Source organism: Palaemon carinicauda, chromosome 42 (genome assembly GCF_036898095.1).
Source record: "Palaemon carinicauda isolate YSFRI2023 chromosome 42, ASM3689809v2, whole genome shotgun sequence".
NCBI lineage: Eukaryota > Metazoa > Arthropoda > Malacostraca > Decapoda > Palaemonidae > Palaemon > Palaemon carinicauda.
Genome location: NC_090766.1, coordinates 2,530,067 through 2,552,426, shown reverse-complemented (window position 1 = coordinate 2,552,426; position 22,360 = coordinate 2,530,067). Strand labels below are relative to the sequence as shown.

Below are 22,360 nucleotides of genomic sequence, written 5' to 3'. Positions count from 1 at the left end.
TATATATATATATATATATATATATATATAGATATATATATATATATATATATATATATATATATATATATATATATATAGATATATATATATATATATATATATATATATATATATATATATATATATATAAATATCTAGGTAGAGTGTATATTTATATATGCATATATAGCAATATAAATGTGTGCCTCTCTCTCTCTCTCTCTCTCTCTCTCTCTCTCTCTCTCTCTCTCTCTCTCTCTCTCTCTCTCTCTCTCTCTCTCTCTCTCTCTCTCTCTCTCTCTCTCTCTCTATATATATATATATATATATATATATATATATATATATATATATATATATATATATGTTTACATTGATCACTATCCCAGCTACCACACACACACCCGGGAACTTTCCAACATGGCGTCGATCTTGACGGATTAATTTCTTACCACTGGTCAGTATGGGTCACTCGGCAGCAAGTGATAGTGTATCTATAGTTAGTCTGTAGGTGTTCAACTCAATTATTTTTTCATAAAAAACACATATTTTTTCTATTAGTTTTCTTATTGGTTTCTAATATTATTATCTTCCGTAATTCACTGGTTTTTATTTTCTCCCACCCAAATTTTCAGATTACCACTATCTGAATTTTATAGAATACAATAGTTTTCCTTAGAAAACTATCAGTAAACATAGAAAACTTAAATTCTTTATTTAGAGAGAATTGTTAAGGGGAAACTACTATAGATATATATTCCTAAAACCTTTTGATGATAAAAAGTGAATAATTACGAACCTGGTTTACGAAGCGTAGCGTAAAGGACTGGATGCGCTTACGTAAAGATGAGAAATAGATGTTTTATCAATAAAATAAATGTTTTTTTTTATTAAATATACCATTTGAAACACAAGTTATAGACATTTTCCAAGCTAAAAATGCAGTTATCTGAATTTCAAAAATTCCAAGCATAGCGGGTGAGTCGAACCCCTCAAGTTGAACATTGCAATTCCCAGCGATATATTTTAGTTTTGGAATCAAGCTCTTGTCTAAATTACTTGAAATTACTCGAAAATGTATTCTTTTTCAAAGTCAAATACATTCTATGAGATCAACATTCTTGCAATGGCACATGCAGTTGCACTTGTCCTTTTTGTGAATCATGTGCTGCGATAACTCCTCACTATACTTTGAACTTGCTTCGGCAGTACATATACTAAAATTGGAACGATACAGAGAAGATTAGCATGGCCCCTGCGCAAGGATGACACGCAAAATCGTGAAGCGTTCCACATTTTTAGCCGCACCCCTTCTAGTTTTGCTCTGGATTAATGCTAAAGGTAAAAAATGTTAGTATAAAAGGAGAAAACGTCTTTTTCTACTTCTAAATTTGCCTGCGCTGCGCGAGGTAGGTTCGAATCCACGGTCGCCTGTCGGAGGAAGCGTTAGATTGTGTCATAAATAAGTCAGACACTCTTTAATGCATTTCTTTTACAAAGCAGCAGCTTTTTATTATGAAGTTGTTTTATCCTCTGCTGGATTGACTATATGTAATCTTATGTTGGTATTTTCTTCGCATGAAATAGGCTCTATATTCCTGCAGCTTATAAAGAATTCATCATTATACTAACTCACAAAAGGGGGTCACAAAAGACATGAAAAAATTATCTCCAATAAGAGTTTTTTTTTTTTTTTTAAGGATGAAATGATGCGATCTATCGGCGTCAAAGTATATCCTGACTATTAATTTAATTGATCGGACATTATAAGAAAAATTAGGATACTAGTTAAAGAAAATGAAATTATAAAGTATTGGTGTATATATACCCCGCCAATAGCTGTCTTTCTATTCGGCCTAATATAATCTTTGTAAATATTTCATTAAAGTATTTATAGTTTACATAGGAATTATTTATTCTAATGTTGTTACTGTCCTTAAGATATTTTATTTGTCCTTGTTTCCTTTCCTCACTGGGCTATTTTCCCTGTTGGAGCCTTGGGCTTATAGCATTCTGCATTCCAAACTAGGTTTGTAGCCTAGCAATTAATAATAATAATATTAATAATAATAATAATAATAATAATAATAATAATAATAATAATAATAATAATAATATCATTTACTTAATTTTGTGTTAATTTTGCTTTGAATTAATTTGTATTTCTCCTGAGAATGTTAAGATATCCACTTCCTTATTGCTTTAATTTTGTATATTACAGAGATTAGATTATGTAATCCAATCTCGTAGCTTTGTTTATTTCATTAACTGATTATGTACTAACGAAGCAGTGATAAACAGAAGTAATTATTGGTCCAGGTAAGTGGGTTTAAAGGTGTTTTTCATCCCAAGAGACCAAGTTTAACTATGAGTGACATCGGTAACTGATATTATTATTATTATTATTATTATTATTATTATTATTATTATTATTATTATTATTATTATTATTTGCTAGGCTACAACCCTAATTTGAAAAGCAGGATGGTATAAGCCCAGGGGCCCCAACAGGGAAAATAGCCCAGTGAGGAAAGGAAACAAGGAAGAATAAAATATTTTAGGGACAGTAACAACATTAAAATAAATATTTCATATATAAACTTTAAATAATTTAATAAAACAAGAGGAAGAGAAATTATATAGAATTAGTTTTCCCGAGTGTACCTTCAAGCAAGAGAACTCTAACCCAAGACACTGGAAGACAATGGTACAGAGGCTATGGCACTACCCAAGACTAAGAAAACAATGGTTTGATTTTGGAGTGGCCTTCTCCTAGAAGAGCTGCTTACCATAGTTAAAGAGTCTCCTCTACCCTTACCAAGAGGAAAGTAGCCACTGAACAATTACAGTGCAGTAGTTAACCCCTTGTGTGGAGAAGAATTTTTTTTTTTGGTAATCTCAGTGTTGTCAAGTGCATGAGGACAGAGGAGAATCTGTGAAGAATAGGCCAGACTATTCGGTGTATGAGTAGGCAAAGGGAAAGTGAACCGTACCCAGAGAGAAGGATCCAAAGTAGTACTGTCTGGCCAGTCAAAGGACCCCATAACTCTCTAGTGGTAGTATCTCAACGGGCGGCTCGTGGCTTGGCCAACCTACTACTAAAGTTAAGGGCCTGGTTTGAACCTCCAGTTTATCTTAGGAGGCACTTTCTCTGGTATCCGAAGGGTCCTGATCCTGTAACAGAGAAAGTGCCTCCTAAGATAAACTGGAGGTTCAAACCAGGCCTTTAACTTTAGTAGTAGGTTGGCCAGGGCACCAGCCGCCAGTTGAGATACTACCACTAGAGAGTTATGGGGTCCTTTGACTGGCCAGACAGTGCTACATTGGATCCTTTACTCTGGTTACGGTTCACTTTCCCTTTGCCTACTCATACACCGAATAGTCTGGCCTATTCCTTACAAATTCTCCTCTGTCCTCATACATCTGACAACACTGAGATTACAAAAAAGATTCTTCTTCACCCAAAGGGTTAACTACTGCACTGTAATTGGTCAGTGGCTACTTTCCTCTCGATAAGGGTAGAAGAGACTCTGTAGCTATGGTAAGCAGCTCTTCTAGGAGAAGGCCACTCCAAAATCAAACCATAGTTCTCTTAGTCTTGGGTAGTGCCATAGCCTCTGTACCATGGTCTTCCACTAACAGAGATTCGGAATAGTCCAGGACTCGTGGATGATAGTCCAACTTCCTCTGAAGTCTCTGAGAATTCTGGTTCTAGTAGTGATGGCGACCCCTATCACTAATTCTTTATTTGCTGAGAAGGTTCAAGATTCTCCTTTAGTATTGGTATTATTATTACGTGCTAAGCTACAACAATAGTTGGAAAAGCAGGATGCTATAAGCTAAGGAGCCCCAACAGGGAAAATTGCCCGATGAGGAAAGGAAACAAGGAAAAAAATAAATATATTAAGAACAGCAACATTATTAGAATAAATATTTCCTATATAAACTATAAAAAAAAATAACAAAACACGAGGAAGAGAAATAGAATAGAATGGTGTGCCCGAGTGTACCTTCAAGCAAGAAAGTTCTAACCCAAGACAGTGGATTATAGCCAGTAGGCAGAATTTAGAGCAATAACAACTGTAATACTTTCAGTAACATTATCTGTAAAGTAATTTCTAGCCCAGCATCTCACTAGGGTCGCTAAGACTGATTTGAAATAGATCTTAAGAGAGTGAGGTGGCTTAAACTGACGAATCTACAGAAAAGTCTTCCACTGCCTTAGGTTAGAGATCTCTTGCTTGAGGGTACACTCGGGCACACTATTTTTATCTTGTTTCTCTTCCTCTTGTTATTTAGAATTTTTTATCCTCTTGTTACTATCAAGGTTTTATAGTTTATTTATGGAAGATTTATTTTAATGTTATTATTATTCTTAAACTACTTGTAGTTTCTCCTTATTTCGTACCCCTGTTGGAGTCCTTGGGCTTATTACAACAATAACAACAAAATTATATTAGTTAGCAGCTACTGAAATATATTTCCACATAAAAGGTACCTACACGTTAGGGAAAATTACTTTTCCTGATGGATTTATAAACTGCAGTAGTAGCCAACGTCATACACGAATGGAATGCAGCTAATAAAATTCCAAAAGAAATTCCCGTGCACACTCCATATAGTAATTGCTATGAAAACCATGGAAAGGCAGCATAATGTGCAGTAATAGAAAACAATATGGAGATTTCCCCACTCCCCCTTTTTTTCTCAGCAGATTTATATTCTATCCCACGATTGTGTGTAATATAGAGTAGCTACCCCTAATATATCTGTTCATTTTCTTACTTAAAGTACCCTTTTCGTTTTCTATATAACAATGTATGGGTAAACTACGGTAGTATTTCCTTTTATATATATACTTTACTTATACTTTAAAGGCTGCTTTTCTAGTCCTACCCTGCAGGGTAACCCTACTCTTAACAGGAAATTCCTTTTATATCTGAAAACTTAATTTTTAAGGCTTTCAAGAGGAAACTGAAGATTTTCTTGTTTTCCAAATGAGAATCACTACTACACATGTTTGCATCAGCTGATCGGCGTCAAGGAATCAAATCAAATAAATTCAGTCCGGTCGGCCCAGTCAAGGCCAACCTCTAATAAGTTACTGAAAGAAACTGGATCACACAAGGACCATAACTTATTTACTTGTTTTTTAAAACCATTACGCACTTAATTAAGACATATTAAAGTGAATAACCCTTCAAAACCATGTCTGTGATATACCGATCTTTAATTCGCAAGGCGGACAAATTCGTGCCCCCGAAATTCCAGCCGATGTGGAATCATCCAGCAGGTAAATTGTATTTTGATGTATTTTGACGTATTCTAGGGTATTAATTCAAATTGTATTTTGACGTATTCTAGGGTATTAATTCAAATTGTATTTTGACGTATTCTAGGGTATTAATTCAAATTGTATTTTGACGTATTCTAGGGTATTAATTCAAATTGTATTTGGTTGTATTTTGACGTATTCTAGGGTATTAATTCAAATTGTATTTTGACGTATTCTAGGGTATTAATTCAAATTGTATTTTGACGTATTCTAGGGTATTAATTCAAATTGTATTTGGTTGTATTTTGACGTATTCTAGGGTATTAATTCAAATTGTATTTTGACGTATTCTAGGGTATTAATTCAAATTGTATTTTGACGTATTCTAGGGTATTAATTCAAATTGTATTTTGTTGTATTTTGACGTATTCTAGGGTATTAATTCAAATTGTATTTTGACGTATTCTAGGGTATTAATTCAAATTGTATTTCGTTGTATTTTGACGTATTCTAGGGTATTCATTCATTATGTATTCCTGTATTCTGGAGAGTTTTCCTAACTACTTATCATAACAGAAGGGGATTTAAACAAGGTTATGACCTGACCTATGATTTTCCACCTAACCTAATTCGGATGCTATAAGCCCTAGGGTTGTAGCTTAGCTAATAATAATATAAATATCAATAATATTAAAACTAATAATAATGATAATAATAACAACATTAATAATGATAATAATAACAATAATGATGATAATTACAATAATAATAACTGGCAATTCTTACCTACATTGTCACCCCCTTTAGGCATTCACGTCCTAGCTTACCTCAAGACAAGTCGTAACCTGGTCTGTAGTTTTTGGGGACAGGGCGATATCTTTCTTATTACTAGCCAAATCGTTTTTCATTATGGGGAAGATGTTCTTTACAATGATCCAACATACCATAATATGATGTTATTTTATCATATTTTATCATTTTGAATAATATTTACCTTTACCACAGCAATATTTTCTAAGTTCAGCACAGTCCGAACGCAAGTCATGGGTAGCTCCTGCTTAGTTTCCAACTTTCCCGATAGATAGAGCCCGTGTCATCCCAGTCTAAGAAACGTTCATTTTTACAATTTAATACTGTCCCGTCAATCTACATATTTACCTCTTTGTTAAGTTTTTTTGAGCCTTTGTATATCAGCGGCCAGTTCTTCCAGCGAGCATAAAATATGGACACCAACTAAACTTAAACTTCCCCACCTAACCTAACCTAAAAGCCATGTCCTTACCTACTTGCCTAAAGGGGGGGGGGTGGTTACTAACGCCACCCTGCGAACCCCCTTACACTGCCGTATTCTTAGTCAGCCGTCATACACACCAGGTGGCCGCTATAATACATACACCCCAAAAAATCTAGCCTGGTTTCCTCACTAAACGACCTGGAACTGACATCGTCAATATAGTTAACCAAACAGAAATTCTTGATGCCAGCGTTGGAGTGTGCTTCCTTGCTCCCCATACTGGACCAGGAAGAATGAAACTTCCAGAAACGAAAAGAATTTTCCAGTTCTGTTCTTAGGACCATCTCCCACTAATAAATTTGTCTCTTATTGAAAGGATGAAAGGTTTGTGTCTCTGCGGAAAGAGTCTTCTGAAAACTATTTAACTTCTATAATGACGGTCAACTTTTATGGTTTTAATTAAATATTCTATTATTTTTTATATAAAATAAATGATATCGGCGTCAATGACCTTAGGAGTCAGGATGCCAGAAAACTTGAAATCAATCAATCAATCTGCCTAAAGAAATATTGAAATTTTAAAATAATTCCTAATTTTCATGGTATACAAACCTTTGTTTGTTTCGATAGGCCCTGCTGCTACCTTGTGTCACCTTGGTGACTGCTGATATAGCAGCAGTAGGGGAGTCAGCTTATAAAGCTTTATTTGTGTTGGAAAAAGGGGGAGGTTGGGATGTGGCACCCTAGCAGTAGCAACGAAACTCAGCTGAGTCCCTCGTCAGGCAGAGGGACGATGAGAAGAAAAATGCTTATTTTGTTTCTTTTGATTTTTTATGTCGACTTCCTCCCAATATTAGGGGAAGTGCCATGCAAGATAGATAGGCTAACCTGATGCCTTTAAATTATACTTCACTCCTCAACCACTCCCTACAGTCCTGAGCCGAAGGTCAAAAATGGCTTTTCTTTGACAGGCAGGTAGGCGGTACTATTCCCCTCGCACTACCTGTCATTAATTATCTCGCATACTAATTATTCAACAGCCGTTCCAACCCCCACTGAAGTTATCTCCTAGTTAAATGACTCCCTTTTGTATTGCTAGCAAAGTTACAAATTACCTTTAAAGTTTAATATCGTTGATGGCATAATTCTGTAGTCCTATCACATGATTACAGAAGGTCCCTCAACTCACAAACATTCGGGATACAAACACAAATCCAACTGAAAATAACAAAGATAACAAAATACTGTAATAAAACAATATTACAACATATATGCCATTAACCCTTTAACCCCCAATGGACGTACTGGTACGTCCTTGCAAAAAACTTATTTAAATTTTTTTTTGCATATTTCTGATAACTTTATGAGAAACTTCAGGCCTTTTCCAAAAGAATGAGACCAACCTGACCTCTCTATGACAAAAATTAAGGCTGTTAGAGCAATTTAAAAAAAGAAAAAAGATGTAGCAAAATGTGTTTGAAAGTTCAACATAGCTTGGGGGTAAAAGGGTTAAGGAAAACAACATTAATTTTGTAATAACCTGATATCTATTTTATATGAAACACGACTCTTTGTTGACTTTGGCAGCTGGAAATCATAGATATGGGATTCATGTTAGGCCTACCCTGGGCTAAAATTCAACAAAGTTGGACTTAAAACAATTCGACTTACATAAAGCTTCTTGGAGCCAATTAAGTTTGTAAATTGAAGACCTGTATAGTCTCGTTGGATTGGGTATGACTTCTTCCACATATAGTGAACTCCATTTAATAGGTTATGAAAATACTTTTGAAAAGAAATTCTTTGCTTGAATAAACATTTTATAACCACCCTCAGATGTCACTTTTTCATTTAAAGGTAAAGGTGTCTGATTTCAGTTCCAGTTTTATCAGAATAGATGCTCACCAGAACATAATCTAGGCAAACCTAACCCCCCACTGTGGTGCCCAACCACAGCAGTGGCCTCCTCAAGTAAACCGCTTAAACTCACGGTCCCGGGCTGGGATCGATCTGCTGCCATGCAAATGCTAGGCAAACATGTTACCACTGTACTAGCCGGGAGGCTTTAGCATTATTACAGACTCATTATAAATACAGACTCATTATAATTACAGACTCCTAAATAAATCTGAAGGAAATGTTTATGAATATACAGTAGCTTTAAGTGTTAGCTATAATGCTAACCTGTATTTTATTAGCTTATTGTAAATGTGTGCTGTAATTGCAAATGGTGAAATTATCGTTTCATATTGAAGAATGTTCTCAGGAACTAAGTTCAAGTGAAGGGTTATTGAAATGGAAAAGAAATATAACAATTGAAAAGATGTAGTAGTATTTTTCTCAAATATCCAACATATTCATTTACTTTAATTTACCTACATTGTATATTGTATATATTTTGTAGATACAGTAATTAATATTTTGAGAATAGTTTTTTTGTAGTGTTTTTTCAGTTGATATCAAAGGGTTTTTTCAAATTCATGTCCTATGATTTAGATAATTCTTGTTCGAATTCAATTTGATGGTATTTAAAGGTTCTGTGCAAAATTTGTTACCATATATAAAGTAATTTCAAAACATTGGATAATAGTGGTATGCCATAGGCACGCAGTAATCAGTCCTCATGATTAGCAGCATCCTCCTTCTTTTGTTGAGTAATTATCTCGTTAATGGGGTGCTTCGACTGCAGTGTACTATGTGGGATTTGCTTAAAACCTTTTCCAATGTTTAAGAAATATTTTGTTAACCCTTTTACCCCCGGGGTATTTGGAAATTTCCCACCCTTAACCCCCAGGGGGTTATTTTTTTCCAAGCACATTTTGCAGTATATTTTATTTAAATTGCTCTAACAGCCTTAATTTTTGTCATAGAGAGGTCAGGTTGGTCTCATTCTCTTGGAAAATGCCTGAATTTTCTTAAAAAATTATCAAAAAATATGAAAAACTAATTTTTATAGCATTTTTTTGCAAGGACGTACCGGTACGTCCATGGGGGTAAAGGAATGGCTTTTGTGAAACGTACCAGTACGTCCTTTGGGGGTAAAAGGGTTAAAATATTTGCTACATGTGTAAATCATACAGTTATGTTGTTACAGCTAATTTTATTTGTCATATTTGTATAATTCTCTCTCTCTCTCTCTCTCTCTCTCTCTCTCTCTCTCTCTCTCTCTCTCTCTCAAATAAGGGTAAACTCACTCATACCATAAGTTTGCAATAATTTTGTAGCTATTTATCAGAACCAACCACTAGCAGATCCCTTTATTAGTGGTTGCAATAAGCCAGACTGCATGCTAGTAACAACATAAATTTCAACAAAAAATCTTAGAATGTCAAAAAATGGGATGGTGCATTATCACTATCTTTTTATAGAATACTGTACAGAAATGAGGACCAATTTTGCTCGATTCAGTATTACTTCCTCCAACAAAGTTGGAGAGAGGTTGTTTTACCCCCTGTTTGTTTGTGTTTGATAACAGCTTCCTGGCCACAATTTTAATCTTAGGTGAATGAAACTTGCAGGGATTAACTTATGTAAAATGCTCAATATTACTCAATTTTCAATATTAATCTTACCCGGTGATCATGTAGCTGCAGCTCTGCTGCCCGACAGAAAAAACCTACGGGCGGGATACGCCAGCGATCGCTATACAGGTGGGGGTGTACAACAACAGCGCCATCTGTCGAGTAGGTACTCCAGTACTTCTTGTCAACAAAGAACCAATTTTCTCTCTGTCGTGCCACCGGCAAGACCTACTTGATACGCTGTTGTTTCTGGAGTTGATTTTCACGCTTTTGGTGATGTATTCTCTCTAGTTTTTAGCTTTCGCTGTACAGGAGTTATCATCAATACCTTTTCAAGCTTTCATTGATTAGTTTTTTGGATTATTTGTTGACGACTTGGATAGATTTTGGATTTCCCCCTTTGACTAATTCAAGATGTCTGACCCTACTCAAGTCCCCAAGTACAGGCAGTGTAGCGCTAGGGACTGTTCTAGGCGTCTTCCGAAGGCCTCTATTGATCCTCACACCGTTTGTTCCAATTGTAGGGGTAAAGCCTGTCAATTGGAAGATCGATGTGAGGAATGCGCTGGGCTTTCGGAATTCGATTTTCAAGAATTCCTTAAGAATGCACGTAGGCTAGAGAAGGATAGGATCAGGAGGAGTTCGTCTCGCTCTTTTGATTTTTCCTCTCCCCATGCCCCACAACCTATTCCTTCCCCTGTAGTGGTTACACCCGACCCCTCTACTAGCTCTCAACAACCCTCGATGGCAGACATGATGCGTGCCATTCAGGCTCTTGGTGACAGAGTGGAGTCATTAGCGAATGACCGCAATCAACTCTTGGCCGACGTCAAGGAGTTGAAGGAGAAAAGTTCAGTGGGAAGTGTAGTGAGTGCAAGTGTTGTGAAAAGTGTCAGTGTTACGCATGAGGGTGCATCTGTTCGTGCCAGTCGTCCTCCCAGTCCGGGACCTCTTGCAAGCTCCCAAGCCCAGGGGAGAAGCAATGTCGAAGGACCAAAGGGTTCGACAGGCCTTGATCAGCGTACAGATGTACCCTCAGTGGTTGAGGACGTATCTTGCAGAGATCGTCCCACCCACAAACAGACGAGTGAGCCCATTCATTCCTCGTCTGCGGAAGTAGTTTCTCGACAGAAACGCTGGACCAAGGTCTCACGACCTCTCAAGCGCAAGGTCCCTTCCGAGCGAGTCCAACGGCCCAGGTGTAGCCACTGGGTCAGTTCGGACTCGCCGCAGTCTTCCGAAGACAGCACACCTCCCAAGAGAGGTAGAGTGGTTCCGCAGCAGGCAATCACTCCGTCTGTTGCCGCACCAACCGCTGTAGACCCTAAGTGGTCTATGCTGCAGTCTATGCAGACTCAGCTAGCTTCTTTCATGCAGGAGTATCGTGCTGAGAAGGTTGACGCTGCTCCCGTTAACCTACAACCTGCCACGGTTGTGCGCTCAGCTGACACTGCGGCTGCCTGCTCCCACACTCCGGCTGTGAGAGCTCCACCACCGATGCGCAGTCGATCCTGCCAGACGCATGTTGACGTTAGCCGACATGCGGCACCCTCCGTTGACATGCGTGAGCTACCGCATCAGCAGTGGGAAGGTGCAGTCAAGCTGCCGTGTTTTGACGCAATGCGGCAGTCTCCGCAACCCACGGCAGTCCCCACCACGCACCACCACTCCGCTTTTGTTGTTGCCAGCTCTCAGACTGACCAGCAGCGGCATGATGTTGGATCCAGTGCAGCTACGCATGCACCCGTGCTGCCGGATTCAGCCGTTCAGCTTTCTTCTCCTCCTTTGCCGCTTCCTCCTCAGCATTCGGATGAAGGAATCTCTGATGACGACGAAGCTGCGCATTTGGACGATCAACACTCCGACATGGACGAACCCAAGACTACGCCTCCCTCCTTAGACTTTAGGAAGGTCCTTGCCCTGTTTAGGGAGTTGTATCCGGACCAGTTTGTGTCTGCAGCTCCACGCTCACCTCCCTCTGAGTTCGCTTTAGGCATGCAGTCAGCAGCTCCTGCCTTTACGAAACTCGTACTCGCTCGCTCATCCAAGAGAGCTTTAAGGGTACTGGGAGAGTGGTTGCAGGCCAAGAAGCAACTGGGAAAGACTTCCTTCATCTTTCCCCCGACCAAGCTTGCTTCCAAATCTAGCGTCTGGTATGCCACGGGAGAAGATCTTGGCTTGGGAGTTCCTGCCTCTGCCCAGGGCGACTTCTCAAGTCTGGTAGACTCTCCCCGCAGACTGGCTATGAGACGCTCCAAGATTTGCTGGACCTTCTCGGACATGGACCATCTTTTGAAGGGAGTTTTCCGTGCGTTTGAGATCTTCAACTTCCTGGACTGGTGTTTGGGAGCGTTGAGCAGGAAGACCTCCCCTTCGGACAAGGACTCTGCCATTCTCATCATGTCCTGCATGGACAAAGCCATTCGGGATGGGTCTGGCGAGCTTGCGGCTTCTTTCGTGTCAGGAGTTCTTAAGAAGCGAGATCACCTTTGCTCCTTCTTGTCGGCGGGGATCACACCATGTCAGAAGTCAGAGCTGATGTTTGCTCCGCTATCCAAGTGCCTCTTTCCTGAAGAGCTGATCAAGGGGATTGCCGCCTCGTTGATCCAGAAAGACACCCATGACTTGGTGGCGTCTTCCGCACGTAAAGTGACAGCTTTACCTTCCGTCCCTAGACCTAGGATGGACACACCTGCATCTAGGTTCATTCCGCCCTTTCGTGGCAGAACCTCCAGCAGAGGAGGTACCCGTGCCGATAGTCAACGTGGCAAAAAGAAGAAGGGTTCCAAGTCCTCAAAAGGCAGAGTCTGACTGCCATCGTCTCCAGACAGCAGTGGGAGCCAGGCTCAAGAACTACTGGCAGGCCTGGGAGAACAGGGGTGCAGACACACAGTCTGTGAAGTTGCTCAGAGAGGGGTACAGGATTCCATTCTTGCGCAAGCCCCCTCTAGCAACAACTCCCATCGACCTCTCTCCCAGGTACAGAGAGGAGGACAAGAGGCTAGCTTTACAGCAAGAGGTGTCTCTCTTGCTACAAAAGGGAGCGGTTGTCATAGTCCGGGACCATCAATCCCCGGGCTTCTACAACCGTCTCTTCTTAGTAGCGAAGAAGACTGGAGGGTGGAGACCGGTGCTGGACGTCAGTGCTTTAAATGTCTTTGTCACCAAGCAGACGTTCACCATGGAGACGACGAAGTCGGTGCTAGCATCGGTCAGGAAGGAAGACTGGATGGTCTCGTTAGACCTAAAGGACGCGTACTTTCACGTCCCCATCCACCCAGATTCCCAACCTTTCCTAAGGTTCGTCTTTGGGAAGGTGGTTTACCAGTTCCAAGCCCTGTGCTTTGGCCTAAGCACGGCACCTCTAGTGTTTACCAAACTGATGAGGAATATTGCCAAATTCCTGCATTTAGCAGACATCAGAGCCTCCCTCTATTTGGACGACTGGCTTTTAAGAGCTGCGTCAAGTCGTCGCTGTCTGGAGAATCTCAAATGGACTATGGATCTGACCAAGGAATTGGGTCTCCTGGTCAATATAGAAAAGTCCCAACTCGTCCCATCCCAAACCATAGTCTATCTAGGTATGGAGATTCGGAGTCAAGCTTTTCGGGCTTTTCCGTCGGCCCCCAGAATCAGTCAAGCCCAAGAATGCATCCAGAGCATGCTGAAAAGGAACCAATGTTCAGTCAGACAGTGGATGAGTCTAATAGGGACACTTTCATCGCTGGACCAGTTCATCGCGTTAGGGAGACTCCACCTCCGTCCCCTTCAGTTTCACCTAGCTGCTCACTGGAGAAAGGACAAGACGCTAGAAGCGGTCTCAGTTCCTGTATCCGAAGAGATGAAGTCTGCACTGACGTGGTGGAAGAACAACATTCTTCTCAACGAAGGTCTACCACTGGCTGTTCAGACCCCCGACCACCTTCTCTTCTCGGACGCATCGGACACGGGCTGGGGTGCGACACTGGACGGTCGGGAATGCTCGGGCACGTGGAATCCGGATCAAAGAGCACTACACATCAACTGCAAGGAGCTACTGGCAGTTCATCTGGCCTTGAGAAGCTTCAAGTCCCTCCTTCTAGGCAAGGTGGTGGAGGTGAACTCCGACAACACTACAGCCTTGGCGTACATCTCCAAGCAAGGAGGGACTCATTCGATGACGTTGTTCGAGATCGCAAGGGACCTCCTCATCTGGTCAAGAGATCTAAAGATATCGCTTGTAACGAGGTTCATTCAAGGCGACATGAATGTCATGGCAGACCGCCTCAGCCGGAAGGGTCAGATCATCCCTACAGAATGGACCCTTCACAAGAATGTTTGCAACAGACTATGGACCCTGTGGGGTCAGCCCACCATAGATCTGTTCGCTACCTCGATGACCAAGAGGCTCCCGAATTATTGCTCACCGATTCCGGACCCAGCAGCAGTTCACGTAGATGCCTTTCTTCTGGATTGGTCCCATCTAGACCTTTATGCGTTCCCCCCGTTCAAGATTGTCAACAAGGTACTGCAGAAGTTCGCCTCTCACGAAGGGACAAGGTTGACGTTGGTTGCTCCCCTCTGGCCCGCGAGAGAGTGGTTCACCGAGGTACTGCAATGGCTAGTAGACGTTCCCAGGACTCTTCCTCTAAGAGTGGACCTTCTGCGTCAGCCGCACGTAAAGAAGGTACACCCAAGCCTCCACGCTCTTCGTCTGACTGCCTTCAGACTATCGAAAGACTCTCAAGAGCTAGAGGCTTTTCGAAGGAGGCAGCCAGAGCGATTGCCAGAGCAAGGAGGGCATCCACTCTCAAGGTCTACCAGTCTAAATGGGAAGTCTTTCGAAGCTGGTGCAAGGCGAATTCAGTATCCTCAACCAGTACCTCTGTAACGCAGATAGCTGACTTCCTTTTACACCTAAGGAAGGTCAGGTCCCTATCAGCTCCTACGATCAAAGGTTACAGAAGCATGTTGGCAGCAGTCTTCCGCCACAGAGGCTTAGATCTTTCCAACAACAAAGATCTACAGGACCTCCTTAAGTCTTTTGAGACCTCAAAGGAGCGTCGGTTAGCCACACCAGGTTGGAACTTAGACGTGGTTTTAAGGTTCCTGATGTCAGCAAGGTTCGAACCGCTTCAATCAGCCTCTTTTAAAGATCTCACTTTGAAGACTCTTTTCCTCGTTTGCTTAGCGACAGCTAAAAGAGTCAGTGAGATACACGCCTTCAGCAGGAACATAGGTTTTACATCTGAAACGGCTACATGTTCCTTACAGCTTGGTTTTTTAGCTAAAAACGAACTCCCTTCTCGTCCTTGGCCCAAATCGTTCGAGATTCCAAGTCTGTCTAGTTTGGTTGGAAACGAACGAGAGAGAGTACTTTGCCCAGTAAGAGCTCTTAAGTACTATTTAAGACGTACGAAGCCATTACGAGGACAATCAGAAGCTTTATGGTGTTCTATTAAGAAACCTGCTTTACCGATGTCGAAGAACGCAGTTTCTTATTACATCAGACTTTTGATTAGAGAAGCCCATTCTCATCTGAATGAGGAAGACCATGCTTTGCTGAAGGTAAGGACACATGAAGTTAGAGCTGTCGCTACTTCAGTGGCCTTCAAACAAAACAGATCTCTGCAGAGTGTAATGGATGCAACCTATTGGAGAAGCAAGTCAGTGTTCGCATCATTTTACCTTAAAGATGTCCAGTCTCTTTACGAGAACTGCTACACCCTGGGACCATTCGTAGCAGCGAGTGCAGTAGTAGGTGAGGGCTCAACCCCTACATACCCATAATCCCATAACCTTTTTAATCTTTCTCTTGAAATGCTTTTTATTGTTGTTTTTGGGTTGTACGGAAGGCTAAGAAGCCTTTCGCATCCTGGTTGATTTGGCGGGTGGTCAAATTCTTTCTTGAGAAGCGCCTAGATTAGAGGTTGTGATGAGGTCCTTTAGTATGGGTTGCAGCCCTTCATACTTCAGCACCTAGGAGTCGCTCAGCATCCTAAGAGGATCGCGAGGCTCTGTAAGGAAGACGTACTTAAAAAGGCAGAGTAATGGTTCAAGTCGACTTCCTTACCAGGTACTTATTAATTTTATGTCTGTTATTTTGAATAACTGCTAAAATTAAATACGGGATACTTAGCTTCTTATGTTAACATGTATGCTGGTCTCCACCCACCCCCCTGGGTGTGAATCAGCTACATGATCACCGGGTAAGATTAATATTGAAAAATGTTATTTTCCTTAGTAAAAATAAATTTTTGAATATACTTACCTGGTGATCATGAATTAAAGGAACCTCCCTTCCTCCCCATAGAGACCCAGTGGACCGAGGAGAAAATTGGTTCTTTGTTGAAAAGAAGTACTGGAGTACCTACTCGACAGATGGCGCTGTTGTTGTACACCCCCACCTGTATAGCGATCGCTGGCGTATCCCGCCCGTAGGTTTTTTCTGTCGGGCAGCAGAGCTGCAGCTACATGATCACCGGGTAAGTATATTCAAAAATTTATTTTACTAAGGAAAATAACATTTTTGGAAGGTCACGGTTAAGCAAAAGGGCGAGAAATAAGCTGCCGTGGCGGAGGTCTGTGCTCTACTGAGGGCCACTCTAATACTGTACTGTATATGTTTCTACAAGAAATGCAATCCCTCCTTCTTTAATAGTACAGTAGTATACTTTCAGCTTGGCTGGAGCTTTGCCTGTTAAAATTTATAACGAGGTGTCAGTAGTTACCTGGGGTTGGCGGGGAGGCCCTGGCCCCCAGCTAGTACACTGTGCAGCCACTTTGTTTTTAGCCGCTGGCGAATACAGATGTACGTCAGGTGCAGTTGATTGGCTGTTTTATTTTTTTTTTTCATCTTAATCAGTGTGTTAGAAGGAATTTTAAGAAAACAAAGGGTTTTGCAGTAGCTGACTGACAGTTTCTGTGTAACCTGCCAATATGCACTTTTTGTTCTTGTTGCTAGTGTGTAGTAGTGACAACAATGTCAACATAATTTAGGTATGGAGCATTGTTGCATGCAGTCGGTAGAACTAAAACTTCAAGTCATTCTTCCATCTCTGCCGCACCTCTGCCTCTAAGAGCACATGGCCTTTTGGAGAGAAAAAGGGTTCTGCCCTTTTTCCCCTCCTTGGACTATTAGTCCTTCAAGATCAATCGATAGGACACTTACTGTTTCTCTCCCCATGGGAGAGACGGTGTTGCCCTATCCTTCACCAAGGATGAAAAATGAGACGGCGAGATTACATGGCCAGGGTCACTCGTCTTCAACGGGAAGAAAAAGAAGTTGCTCCCAGGATCATATTTAAACCAGTCTGACATGATGCTTTTTAGAGAGAGAGAGACATACCAATATGACCAAGAGGTATAAGTGCCTCAAAAAAAAAAGTGGAACCATTCCTCAAGGCAATTTGAAAAGATATGGTCATAGTTTGCTAGTTAAGGCTGCTTACTAACTTTAAATCTTCCCTTTTGGTTGGTATTGGAAAAGGGTATATCCACATCATACTTTTAATAATGCTCGAGGAATAATTTATTACTGTATATGGATTTGGATAAGTTCTCAGAAGACATCATAATGAACAGATGTCCTCATAGTATTTTTAAACTTGAAAAACTAAAAATGGAATAATGATGCCATTTTATTAGTATTTTGGGCACTTTATCAACCTAATTACTGTACATTAAGATGACGCTTGAACATTGCTGTCAGGAAATTTCATCCACAAGCAATGCAATGTTACAAGTGTTATGGGTTTTGCCATGTCGATGTTAAGTGTATTAATAGATAAATATGTTTTATATGTTCAGAATTACATACCCTCATAGATTGTTCAGTAGATAAATTTTGTTTCTATTGTAAGGGAGCTAACTGTCAAAAATCAATACAAGCTGGAGCAAGCCGTAATATTAACTGCCGATGATTAACATATCACTTTTGGTGGAGCTTCGTCAACCCTAAGGATAAGTCTCCTTTTAAAGGTTGAGGGTTTGTGTGTGTAGGAACAAATCACAAATTTTTTAAATGATTTGTATTTTTCCTAACCATACAAAACAGTGTCTTAAGTCTCATTCCCTGCCTCAGCCACCCCTCAACACCTAGTTGAAGGTCAAAGTGGCTACTAGGTTTATTGGCTCGGGGTAGGGGAGCTTGGGGCAAGGCATGCCTGCTCTGCTTACCAGTAACTACAACATTTCGTTATAAATTTTATCAGCTAAAGTTCCAGCCAAGCTAAAAATATACTACTGTATTATTAAAGAGCTCAGGTTTCCAATCAGTATGGAGGACTTATTGAAAATCGTTAAGAACGAACGAGAGAGAGAAGGGAGCCGAGCCCAAAAAGACCTACGAAAGGTCGTGAATAATAAAGCTGAATAATATAAACAAAACGGGGCAAGGCCCCCTCCAAAATCTCAAAACTCATAGATCTGGTACTTAACTTAGATGGAGGGACAGTAGAGTCCGACATCTTGAGGTAAATCCAGAAAAAAACCCGGGAAATACACACACAAGGTAAGAACCGGCTATCAAATTGCGTGCTAAAAAGGAGTGACGTCACTGGAGTGGGATCGTTAGTAGTAGTGGGAGGTTGAACGGCACCTCGCTGTTCGGGGATTTTGACAGGAGATATCTAAATGGTGCGAGGCCTCTGGTTGTGATTTATCACGCCCCAGTATTATATCGACACCTTTTATAGGTGAGCGAGCTGGGTTCAACCTGGCATCCCTATGCAATTTTTTCTCTGGTAATATATAGCAGTTATATACGTACCTTAGAAATGGTGCAAGAGGAGCATTTCACTGGGCGACACGGGTCTCTCGCCCAGAAATAGATTTTTCCTTCGTCAAAATCCCTTTACAGTATTAAAGAGCTCAGGTTTCTATAGTTTAGAAAAATACAAATTACTTTTAGAATTTGTAGCTTTGCCTTTTAGGACTACAGAACTTTTTTATTGTTCTAGAATGAGCAAAAATAATTTGATAATTTATTGAGCAACTTGCTGGTATAAAAATAAATTATGAAAGTTCATGAAAAGTATAACAAATGAGGAACCTTGCTTTCAGTGTGTTATGTTTAGGCAGTTAAAATTATGGTAGCTTTTACTTAATAATAATCAATACTATAACATTAATAGTAATTATTTATCAAAATGTAATAATCTTTGGAGGCTTAAGTCGGGTGCCTGCGTATTTTCTGCAGATGGTATCCCGGTAAATTCAAACTTGGAAGGACCGTATATTTGGAAAGAGGTTTGACTTGAATAGGTTATACTGTAGTGTGTGCAAGGCATCTGTTCCCATCCCAATTCATATGTGATTGTAATGTATCCATGGCTATATTGTGCTGGTTATCAAAACTTCAACCAAACTGTCTAATTATACGTAGGTGATAAGGGTGACTATGTTTTTCATCATTTTTAATATTTCAAAATTAGCTTCGGATTTCAAATGACTCTATAGCTTTGTAGTTCGGTACTCGTATAATAACAATAACAATGTACCATAATTTGGTGTCAGAATGATCTGGTTTTCTTGAATAATTGGAAAATAGAAGATCTGAATTAGCTTACTTTCTTACTGTATGTCTTTTGACATCTTTTAGGTATCTATTCAAATTTCATTAGTATAATTCTAGAAAATATTGAAATCATGTGCCAAAGTGTGGTACGTGCGAGTTTATCTCAGAAATATGCTTCATGATTTTTCAATGCAGATTTTATTTTAAATGACCCAAAATTTCAAGAATTTGTACGTCAAGCTATCCTGGGCCATCCACAATCTAAGGCTGATTGAATGTATCTTTGCAGGTCCTAAAACTGTTTTCTTTTGGGCTCCTGCTTTCAAATGGGTAAGTATCCTATTTTCATTACTAGAAAATGTATGCATTATAACAGGTAAGGCACCATATAGATACTTTACTTTGCTTCATATGAAGTATTTTATTTAAGCCTTCTTTGTTTCTATAAGAATATAAACTGTAAGTTTTCAGCTTGGCTTGAACTTGGAGGTATCGGCAGTTACTGGGGGTGGAACTCCCCCCCCCCCAGCCAGGACACTAAGTAGCCTCTTTGTTTTCAGCTGTGGCTAACATAATATCTTCTTTACTTATTTTCAGGGCAAATTTTACCCTTTTGGCATTCATGTATTTGGTTATCTTAATTTACTTTAAGGGCTGCTTTTCTGGTGCTATACAGCAGGGGAATCTTACTCTCTACAGGACCACCACAGTCATTCTATGTTTGTTCCAAAGCATTCAACGTATCACACCACATATTGATCGTTTATTGTGAAATCCACACTATCAGACCATTAAGAGAACAAGAAAGTCTTCAGTTTCCTCTTGAAAGCCTTAGTATCTTCAATCTTTCAGATGTTTAGTGGGAACTTATTGTATAGTCTCTGGGCCGCATATTTAAAGGCTTTAGAGCCTAAAGTAGACATATATCTAAGTTCCAATAACTTGAAACCATCTGTAACTATTCTCGTGTCAACACAGTTTGTTGGCTGCACAATATGTAGCAATTTTCTTAGATATTTTGGATGTCTGGTTCTGATAACTTGATGGGTTATTGTACAGATATTAAACTCTATTTGTTCCAACACAGAGTACTTACCTAGAACTACTTTCTTAGGAGTTACTGGTAACTCTTCCCAACCGACCAGAATTTTGTGTAGTTTACCCTATTCCCATTTTCTATGGGTGACCTCAGGCGGAGTGATACGCGCCCTGAGGCGACCCGGGGTCAGAGAGCGTGCTAGATTAGGTCGTGCTCCTCAGTAAGTTTCTGGTCGCGACGTGATTCACATCCCGCCGCGCTCTCTCTTACCCAGTGCGACCCTTTGTGTTTACCACGTGGTTCCTGTGCCCGTATCCTTACCCCTTTCCCTTGTGTCCTTGTGTCTCTTGGTGTTAGGTTTTTATTATGGAGCATCCTCGCCGTTGCCCTGGGCCTGTGGCCGGTAAGTCTTGTGGGGCTTTCCTTTCGAAGCCCGAGGTTGATCCACACTCGCGTTGTTCGTCATGTATGGGCAAAGTATGCTCCCCTACCACCACGTGTTCGAAGTGCGAGTCTTGGGGTGAGATTCAGTGGGTCCTTTATGGGACTAAGAAGAAGAAGTTGGCCAAGAAATCGCCCAAGAAAGCTACCGCGTCCTCTGCTTTGGTGTCCCTGGATGCCTCGTCGGAACGTGGTTCCCTTCCATCTTCCCCTACCCAGGGTAGGGGTCGAGGTAAGTCCGTTGTGGGGAAGCGGCCCATTGTCCTTCCCCAAGAGTCTGAATTACCTGTGGGGGAAGTTTCTGAGGTGTCACAGGCATGTGTGGGGCCTGAGGGAAGTGCGGTAGAGTGTGTAGGAGACGAGGTCCTGGTGCCCGCAGGGCCCGTCTCTACCTAAGACTCGATGTAGGGGAATTCAGGTACTACCTCTTCTCCCCCATCTTGGGCGTGTGTTTCAGGTACTTCGGCCGCCGGGGGGGATGCCGAGAAAGGCCATTCGTCAAATTCGGACCCCGTTGTTTGGGATATTCCTAGAACACCCTGCAGGTTACCCTTCAGACTAGAAGAGGAGTTTGACCATTGGATCGGCCGCAAGAACGTTTCTCGGACCCTCTCAGCGCCCGCAGCAAACATTTATTTATGAATCCATAGAGAATAAAAGAAATCTGATAATATACTCTTCAGGAAATCATAGAAAATAGTGGTGTTACTGTAATATTGGTGTATGATACATGAAATGCAACCTTATCCTCCGAAGGAACTTTTATTAATCCTTGAAGGTAAACAGCTTCCAAGAGCCAAGAATTTCCCTTTTCAGGGGTAGCCTGTGTGAAGCTACATTTAGTTAGCCTAGATTGTGGTTCCTTGTTAAGTTTTCACCCTTGCAGGGGTGGCTGTGTGGTGAGATATCCGATTCTCACTTTCCTCCTATGGTCTGGGAACAGATGCCGGGAGGGTAGGTTGTTTCCTTGGGTTCCTTCTCGAGACTTGTGTAATAGGGTTTCCCTCTCCTAACTGTGAGTCTCTTATTTAAAAGGAGAAGGGCTGTTTTTGTATAGGAACAAATCACAAGTTTTAGTAATTTATATTTTTCTTAACTCTTTACTGTCCACCTCATCCTCCCCTCAAAACCTAGGCTGGGACCTTCAGAATGGGGATGAGAACATGCGGGAGACCCTCCTAACCCCCCACCCCCTCCCCTTCATCCTGACACTCCCGCTACTCGTCCACAAAGGATGTGTTGTTTTCCTCCCAGCTTGGTCAGCAAAACTGACTTTATTCCTATTTAAAATTATGGTTTGTATAGTTAAGAAATATACAAGTTGCTAACATTTGTGATTTTTGTAATAGCCACATATTTAGCACCTGAGAAT

At 40.8% G+C, this 22,360-nt stretch overlaps 1 protein-coding gene and 1 non-coding gene across 2 annotated transcripts in view; both read left to right on the top strand.

Moving 5' to 3' along the window:
• Positions 1-1,175: 1,175 nt before the first annotated feature.
• Positions 1,176-1,282, top strand: LOC137633359 (U6 spliceosomal RNA). The gene has a single exon (XR_011042179.1). It is a non-coding gene; the product is annotated as a U6 spliceosomal RNA (small nuclear RNA).
• A 3,779-nt stretch (positions 1,283-5,061) lies between these two features.
• The window catches only part of LOC137632749 (mitochondrial pyruvate carrier 2-like), a 64,391-nt gene continuing 47,092 nt past the window's right edge, over positions 5,062-22,360 (top strand). The window contains exons 1-2 of the mRNA XM_068364826.1: positions 5,062-5,275; positions 19,798-19,838. Of these exons, the coding sequence (XP_068220927.1) occupies positions 5,191-5,275; positions 19,798-19,838 (126 nt within the window). The 5' untranslated portion in view covers positions 5,062-5,190. The remainder of the gene's footprint in view (positions 5,276-19,797; positions 19,839-22,360) is intronic.